Below are 8,954 nucleotides of genomic sequence, written 5' to 3'. Positions count from 1 at the left end.
TCACTGTGCAATCGTAGAGACAAGATTCCGACTCCCCGCGGGGAATGGGCGTTCCTATGGAGAGGGAAGGTGATTGACGGCCGGCTCTGGCACGTCACGCTTCTCCAAAAATAGTCGAAATAGGACTTGGCGCTTCACGGCGCCTGCGCATAGTCTGTGCGCAGGCGCTGTATAGCGCCGTGAAGAGCCGAGACCTGTTCCGGCTGTCTTCGGGGAGCGTGACGTGCCAGAGCCGGCCGTCAATCACCTTCCCTCTCCATAGGAACGCCCATTCCCCGCGGGGAGTCGGAATCTTGTCTCTACGATTGCACAGTGAGTACAGGGCTAAAAAAATAAAGACAGGCATACTGTAGCTCGCGCTACTATGCCGAATTTTATGCTAAAATGTTGTCATGGAGGGTGAACCACCGCTTTAAATATTTGCCTTAGTGGGCAGGCGGGTAAACTGTATTTTGTTTTATTGAATGTAAATCATTTGTGTTGGTTGGATGGAAACTTTTTTAGAGAGACAGAACACAATATTTCCGGGAACTTTATAGCACGTGACTCAGGCAGCGTCAGTCATGTGACTCGGACCAGCCCAGAGGGCGTGGCGAGCATGACGTGGTCACGTGGTTGTTCATTGACGTGTTCCCAGTCATCTGATCTGACCTCGATCATCGGCTGAAGTCTCCGGAGAAGAAGAAGAAGGTGTCCAGGGCGAGTCATGGCCAGCCAGTCCGCGGGGATCCAGCAGCTGCTGCAGGCAGAGAAGAGGGCGGCCGAGAGGGTGGCGGAAGCCCGGAAACGTGAGACTCTTCTCCGGTCACTTGTTGATTCATTGGCAGCTCTGCTTCTAACTTGCCGTGTAAAGACTACAACTCCCAGCATGCTTTGCCGGGCTGTAGCTCGGGAGGAATTCTGGGAGTTGTAGTTTCTTCAGACTATTATTTCATTCCAGGAGCCCAGAACTTGTCTGTCTGCTTTGTGACTACAAGTCAGTGAGTGGAGCCGCACTCTGCTTACATGACCATTCAATCAACTTTATTGATCAGAATAGCCTACCCCACAGACCCCTCCCTTCTGATATGGTGCACCCTTAAAGGGCCAGTTCTCCTCTATGATGAAGGTTTAGGGTGAAATGTATTGGGGGGGGGGGGGATCTGGTGAGAGTTGTATGTACTGAACAATAAAGTTGATTGAATGGAAACATTAGCAGTGTGTGCGGCTTCACTCACTGACTAGAATAGGGTGTGGGCTTGTGCAATGAAGTTCCAGCAATCGGATGCAGCATGGCATGCTGGGAGTTGTAGTTGTACTCTGCTGAGATGAGAAGTTGGGCATAAAGTATTTTTATTTTCTAATAGTCCGATATGGGAGATGTTTTAGGAAATGTTTAACGGCTGTGGATGTGCTACAGGTGTGATTGGGCTCTGCGAGAGGCAGGAAGAGGTTCTGTGCGGGGGGAAAGAGGCTGGAAGAGGTTCTGTGCGGGGGGAGAGAGGCTGGAGGGGGCTCTGTGCGGGGGGAGAGAGAGGCTGGAGGGGGCTCTGTGCGGGGGGAGAGAGAGGCTGGAGGGGGCTCTGTGCGGGGGGAGAGAGAGGCTGGAGGGGGCTCTGTGCGGGGGGAGAGAGAGGCTGGAGGGGGCTCTGTGCGGGGGGAGAGAGGCTGGAAGAGGTTCTGTGCGGGGGGAGAGAGGCTGGAAGAGGTTCTGTGCGGGGGGAGAGAGGCTGGAAGAGGTTCTGTGCGGGGGGAGAGAGGCTGGAAGAGGTTCTGTGCGGGGGGGGGGGAGAGAGGCTGGTGGGGGCTCTGTGCGGGGGGGGAGAGAGAGAGGCTGGAGGGGGCTCTGTGCGGGGGGGGAGAGAGAGAGGCTGGAGGGGGCTCTGTGCGGGGGGGGAGAGAGAGGCTGGAGGGGGCTCTGTGCGGGGGGGGGGGGGGGAGAGAGAGGCTGGAGGGGGCTCTGGGGGGGGGGAGAGAGGCTGGAGGGGGCTCTGGGGGGGGGGAGAGAGAGAGGCTGGAGGGGGCTCTGTGCGGGGGGGGAGAGAGAGAGAGGCTGGAGGGGGCTCTGTGCGGGGGGGGAGAGAGAGAGAGGCTGGAGGGGGCTCTGTGCGGGGGGGGAGAGAGAGAGGCTGGAGGGGGCTCTGTGCGGGGGGGGAGAGAGAGAGAGGCTGGAGGGGGCTCTGTGCGGGGGGGGAGAGAGAGAGGCTGGAGGGGGCTCTGTGCGGGGGGGGAGAGAGAGAGAGGCTGGAGGGGGCTCTGTGCGGGGGGGGAGAGAGAGAGGCTGGAGGGGGCTCTGTGCGGGGGGGGGGAGAGAGAGGCTGGAGGGGGCTCTGTGCGGGGGGGGAGAGAGAGAGGCTGGAGGGGGCTCTGTGCGGGGGGGGGGAGAGAGAGAGGCTGGAGGGGGCTCTGTGCGGGGGGGGAGAGAGAGAGGCTGGAGGGGGCTCTGTGCGGGGGGGGAGAGAGAGGGGCTGGAGGGGGCTCTGTGCGGGGGGGGAGAGAGAGAGGCTGGAGGGGGCTCTGTGCGGGGGGGGGGGAGAGAGAGGCTGGAGGGGGCTCTGTGCGGGGGGGGAGAGAGAGAGGCTGGAGGGGGCTCTGTGCGGGGGGGGGAGAGAGAGAGGCTGGGGGGGGCTCTGTGCGGGGGGGGGGAGAGAGAGAGGCTGGAGGGGGCTCTGTGCGGGGGGGGGGAGAGAGAGAGGCTGGAGGGGGCTCTGTGCGGGGGGGGGGGAGAGAGAGAGGCTGGAGGGGGCTCTGTGCGGGGGGGGGGGAGAGAGAGAGGCTGGAGGGGGCTCTGTGCGGGGGGGGAGAGAGAGAGGCTGGGGGGGGCTCTGTGCGGGGGGGGGGAGAGAGAGAGGCGGGGGGGGGCTCTGTGGGGGGGGGGGGAGAGAGAGAGGCTGGAGGGGGCTCTGTGCGGGGGGGGGAGAGAGAGAGGCTGGAGGGGGCTCTGTGCGGGGGGGGGGGAGAGAGAGAGGCTGGAGGGGGCTCTGTGCGGGGGGGGGGGAGAGAGAGAGGCTGGAGGGGGCTCTGTGCGGGGGGGGGGGGGAGAGAGAGAGGCTGGAGGGGGCTCTGTGCGGGGGGGGAGAGAGAGAGGCTGGCGGGGGCTCTGTGCGGGGGGGGGGAGAGAGAGAGGCTGGAGGGGGCTCTGTGCGGGGGGGAGAGAGAGAGAGGCTGGAGGGGGCTCTGTGCGGGGGGGGGGGGGGAGAGAGGCTGGGGGGGGCTCTGTGCGGGGGGGGAGAGAGAGAGGCTGGAGGGGGCTCTGTGCGGGGGGGAGAGGCTGTGGAGGCTCTGCCGGAGGGGGGAGGGAGAGGCTGGGGAGGCTCTGTGGGGGGGAGAGAGGTGGTGGGAGACTAATGGCGCTCTCTGGGGGACGGTCATGGAATTTCCATGTGTTTGAGGTGTGAGTCCCACTACAGGCTCCTGGAGCTCACAGACCAAACAAAGCAGCTTTATTTCTGTAATCCTCCGTCACCTGACTGGTCGCTCTTCTCCTTCTCTCTCTTCCTCTAATTTGCGGAGTATTATGAAATCAGTCATGGGGTTTCATCTGTTCCTCTTTTTCCATCCAATACATTTCATATACTGAGCGCTCTGATTGTTACGTCTCTTCAGTCCTCCTCCATTATTCTATTCACAGATGACTTACATGTCTGGACACTTGTGTATTTTCTGCACACTGTCCCTGAAGCCGCCTCCCACACTGTACAATAGGGATGGGAGGAGCCCAAGGAAATGTGTGATTTGGTGTTGAACTGTCATTGGATATAAATTGTGTGTGATCTCCACACATGTACACAGGTTCCCCACTCATTTCCTAGACCTGTCAGTTCTACACATTGGGGGGGGGGGGCGCATCTTTATGATACAATCCTGCACAAGTCCAGCATAGGAGCATTATTATCCCCTTCCCACCCAAACCCCCATTATTACTGGAGGCCAAGAGCCACCTGACATTTCAGGCACTCTGCGGGGTTTGGTGCTTTAACTGCCAATGTAATTGTAGTTCTGTACAGTCAGCCTTGTGTTGACACAAATCTTCCACACGGCAGGCAAGCGACACACTCATTTCCTGATGCATCAGTACAGCTTCCATCTTGTCCAGTGGTGTCCAAACTGTGGACTGCTAGGCTTGATCCGGCCCCTGGTTGGGCTGGCGCCAGGGATGGGGGCGCGAGTCCTTGTTGTGGCGACAGGGACGGGGGGGGCGCGAGTCCCTGCAGTGGCGACAGGGACGGGGGAGGGCGCGAGTCCCTGCAGTGGCGACAGGGACGGGGGGGCGCGAGTCCCTGCAGTGGCGACAGGGACGGGGGGGGCGCGAGTCCCTGCAGTGGCGACAGGGACGGGGGGGGGGCGCGAGTCCCTGCAGGGGCGACAGGGACGGGGGGGGGGCGCGAGTCCCTGCAGTGGCGACAGGGACGGGGGGGGCGCGAGTCCCTGCAGTGGCGCCAGGGACGGGGGGGGGCGCGAGTCCCTGCAGTGGCGCCAGGGACGGGGGGGGCGCGAGTCCCTGCAGTGGCGCCAGGGACGGGGGGGGGCGCGAGTCCCTGCAGTGGCGCCAGGGACGGGGGGGGGCGCGAGTCCCTGCAGTGGCGCCAGGGACGGGGGGGGCGCGAGTCCCTGCAGTGGCCCCAGGGACGGGGGGGGGCGCGAGTCCCTGCAGTGGCGCCAGGGACGGGGGGGCGGCGCGACTCCTTGCAGTGGCGCCAGGGACGGGGGGCGGCGCGACTCCTTGCAGTGGCGCCAGGGACGGGGGGGGCGACGCGACTCCTTGCAGTGGCGCCAGGGACGGGGGGGGCGACGCGACTCCTTGCAGTGGCGCCAGGGACGGGGGGGCGACGCGACTCCTTGCAGTGGCGCCAGGGACGGGGGGGGCGGCGCGACTCCTTGCAGTGGCGCCAGGGACGGGGGGGGCGGCGCGACTCCTTGCAGTGGCGCCGGGGGGGCGGCGCGACTCCTTGCAGTGGCGCCGGGGGGGGCGGCGCGACTCCTTGCCGTGGCGCCAGGGACGGGGGGCGGCGCGACTCCTTGCCGTGGCGCCAGGGACGGGGGGCGGCGCGACTCCTTGCCGTGGCGCCAGGGACGGGGGGGGCGGCGCGACTCCTTGCCGTGGCGCCAGGGACGGGGGGGGCGGCGCGACTCCTTGCAGTGGTGCCAGGGACGGGGGGGGAGGCGAGACTCCTTGCAGTGGCGCCAGGGACGGGGGGGGGCGGCGCGACTCCTTGCCGTGGCGCCAGGGACGGGGGGCGGCGCGACTCCTTGCAGTGGCGCCAGGGACGGGGGGGGGGCGGCGCGACTCCTTGCAGTGGCGCCAGGGACGGGGGGGGCGGCGCGACTCCTTGCAGTGGTGCCAGGGACGGGGGGGGGGAGGCGAGACTCCTTGCAGTGGCGCCAGGGACGGGGGGGGGGGCGGCGCGACTCCTTGCAGTGGCGCCAGGGACGGGGGGGGCGGCGCGACTCCTTGCAGTGGCGCCAGGGACGGGGGGGCGGCGCAACTCCTTGCAGGGACGGGGGGGGCGGCTCGACTCCTTGCAGTGGCGCCAGGGACGGGGGGGGGGGCGGCGCGACTCCTTGCAGTGGCGCCAGGGACGGGGGGGCGGCGCGACTCCTTGCCGTGGCGCCAGGGACGGGGGGCGGCGCGACTCCTTGCAGTGGCGCCAGGGACGGGGGGGGGCGGCGCGACTCCTTGCAGTGGTGCCAGGGACGGGGGGGGAGGCGAGACTCCTTGCAGTGGCGCCAGGGACGGGGGGGGCGGCGCGACTCCTTGCAGGGACGGGGGGGCGGCTCGACTCCTTGCAGTGGCGCCAGGGACGGGGGGGGGGCGGCGCGACTCCTTGCAGTGGCGCCAGGGACGGGGGGGCGGCGCGACTCCTTGCAGTGGTGCCAGTAAACCTATAGTTTAGTGCTGTGCTTGGAATTCCACTGCTCTATGACATCACTGTCTATTATAATGTCGCTTTTATATAAAGTGACCAGCGAGGACCTGAGATTCACATGGCTGCACTTTTTTTTCTAATCCAGGGAAGAACAAACGTCTGAAACAGGCGAAGGAGGAGGCCCAGGCTGAGATTGAGCAATACCGGCTGCAGCGGGAGAAAGACTTCAAGGCCAAGGAGGCAGCTGTATGTATTTGGTGGGATTCCATAGAGTTCAGCCATCCAAATTACTGGTTAGCGCCAACGCAATATTTTGGTAAAAACAAAGTGACCTTAACCACTTTCATACTGGGCACTTAAACCCCCTCCTGCCCAGACCAATTTTCAGCGCTGATGAAATTTGAATGACAATTGCGCGTTCATACAACGCTGTACCCAATCAAATAATATTTGATCACCTCTGCCGTTTTTATGTTTTAAGAAAAAAAAAATATATTTTTTATATTTTGTTATTTTTTTTTGCAAACAGATAATTTTTCTACTTCATTGAAGTACACTAATGAGGCGGCACCGATGGGCTGCACTGGTGGGTGGCACTTGTGGGCATTGATAGGTGGCACTTGTGGGCATTGATAGGTGGCACTTGTGGGCATTGATAGGTGGCACTTGTGGGCATTGATAGGTGGCACTTGTGGGCATTGATAGGTGGCACTTGTGGGCATTGATAGGTGGCACTTGTGGGCATTGATAGGTGGCACTTGTGGGCATTGATAGGTGGCACTTGTGGGCATTGATAGGTGGCACTTGTGGGCATTGATAGGTGGCACTTGTGGGCATTGATAGGTGGCACTTGTGGGCATTGATAGGTGGCACTTGTGGGCATTGATAGGTGGCACTTGTGGGCATTGATAGGTGGCACTTGTGGGCATTGATAGGTGGCACTTGTGGGCATTGATAGGTGGCACTTGTGGGCATTGATAGGTGGCACTTGTGGGCATTGATAGGTGGCACTTGTGGGCATTGATAGGTGGCACTTGGTGGGCATTGATAGGTGGCACTTGGTGGGGATTGCACAGTAAGGCAGAATTGTCCCTTGCACATAAGCCGGTGATCGGCTTTTTTTCTCTCTTCACGCTGAGAGCATCGGGTCATTGGGTTAAAACTAGGGGGCGATCAAGGGGTTAACTGTGTTCCCTCTCTGTTCTAACCTGAAGGGGGGGTGGGACTGACTAGGGGAAATAACAGATCGCTGTTCATACATTGTATGAACACACGATCAGTCCTTTGTCCCCTGAGAGAGCAGGGATCTGTGCGTTTACACACACAGATCCCGATCCTCGCTGTGTCATCACACCCCCCTACAGTTAGAAACACAAATGAGGTCACACATAACCCCTTCAGCCCCCCCTTGTGGTTAACTCCCAAACTGAAATTGTCATTTTTCACAGTAAACAATGCATTTTTTTGCTGTGAAAATGACAATGGTCCCAAAAATGTGTCAAAATTGTCTGAAGTGTCCGCCATAATGTCAGTCATGAGAAAAATCGCTGATTGCCGCCATTAGTAGTAAAAAAAAAAAAAAAAAAAAATTCTAAAAATGCAATAAAACTATCTTTTTTTATTTTTTTAAACGCTATAAATTTTGCGTAAACCAATCGATAAACGCTTATTGCGAATTTTTTTTTTTTTGCCAAAAATAGGTAGAAGAATACGTATCGGCCTAAACTGAGGAAAAAAAATAATGTTTTATATATTTTTGGGGGATATTTATTATAGAAAAAAGTAAAAAATATTGAATTTTTTTCAAAATTGGCGCTCTATTTTTGTTTATAGCGCAAAAAATAAAAACCGCAGAGGTGATCAAATACCACCAAAAGAAATCTCTATGTGGGGAAAAAAGGACGCCAATTTTGTTTGGGAGCCACGTCGCACGACCACGCAATTGTCCCGATTCGCAAAAAGTGCTCTGGTCTTTGACCAGCAATATGGTCCGGGGGTTAAGTGGTTAAAGGAACCTATTTAGAAAATAAAAAAACAAACCTTTAAAGCCCACTTCTGTGGTGCTGCGCATATGTGAGGCCCGTGTCAAGAGGTTAATGAACGAATGAATGATGGGTTTATCTGAGCGTTTCTGTGTGTTTTTAGGCTTTGGGCTCCCATGGAAGCTGCTCGGAAGAGGTGGAGAAGGAGACGACGGTAAAAATGGCCGTTATCCAAGAAAACTACACGCAGAATCAAGAACTTGTATTGGAGCAACTGCTGTCTCTTGTGTGCGACATAAAACCCGAAATCCACGTCAACTATCGCATCAACGGCTAGCGAGGAACCCGTGTGCGCCGATGGCTTGTTCCCGCCCCCTTTATTGCTGTTTTGTTATTTATTGCGGCCCGTGATGAGCCGTTTTCCTGAATCTAGCACCGCCCCGGTGTAGTCTATGCAATTTATTATTCTAGCGGAGGGGGCCCTTTGTGGGTGCCAGTTAGATTAATATTTTACCAAAGCCGTACACGGAGGGTTAAGCTTTACATGAGGTTGGGTCAATGAAAAGGGAAGTAGCCGGTGGGAATTGGTGGGACGAGGAGGAGGAGGGGTTGGGGAGTCGTCTTGTGTTTGTAGTTTGGAGGAAGGGGCGAGTATTAGTCAGAATCCCTACTACTGGTTCTTAGTTTGTTTTTTCCATGCATTCCTTCTAGAAATAAAACCATTTTTCTTTTTCCTTCATGACCAGTGTCGTGTTTTTTTGCAGCTTTTGTTATTTGGTTCGTGATCACATCTTCTCTGACCAGGTAGCCGTTTTTGGATCACCATGAAAAAGAAGCTTATCGGTTTCCTAGGAACCAGTCATGTTCAAGGTGACGACAAGTTTGTTTTTATACACCGAGGTCAGGGTAAGGCTCAAACATCAGTTTTCACTAGACCTGTGCAATTCGTTTAGTTTCTAATTCGTTTTTTAACGGAAATTCCGAATTTTCGTATTGACAATTTTTTTTATTTCCGAATTTTTGGACTTCCGAAATGTTTATTTTTCTAAATTTTTCATTTTCGATTTTCCAATTTTTTTTCAATTTCGAATTTACGAATTCTTCATTTTCAAATTCAGAATTTTCA

At 57.9% G+C, this 8,954-nt stretch overlaps 1 protein-coding gene across 1 annotated transcript; it reads left to right on the top strand.

Moving 5' to 3' along the window:
• The first annotated feature begins 599 nt into the window (after nt 1-599).
• Nucleotides 600-8,567, top strand: ATP6V1G1 (ATPase H+ transporting V1 subunit G1). The gene is made up of 3 exons (XM_040322967.1): nt 600-788; nt 5,992-6,092; nt 7,992-8,567. Exons 1-3 carry the CDS (start codon nt 707-709, stop codon nt 8,163-8,165), a joined length of 357 nt encoding a protein of 118 aa, XP_040178901.1. The 5' UTR covers nt 600-706; the 3' UTR covers nt 8,166-8,567.
• The last annotated feature ends 387 nt before the right edge of the window (nt 8,568-8,954 follow it).

The sequence above is a fragment of the Rana temporaria genome, chromosome 9 (genome assembly GCF_905171775.1).
Source record: "Rana temporaria chromosome 9, aRanTem1.1, whole genome shotgun sequence".
NCBI classification, from domain to species: Eukaryota; Metazoa; Chordata; class Amphibia; order Anura; family Ranidae; genus Rana; species Rana temporaria.
Note: the sequence above shows the minus strand (reverse complement) of the source record. Positions and strands in the feature narration are given on the sequence as shown.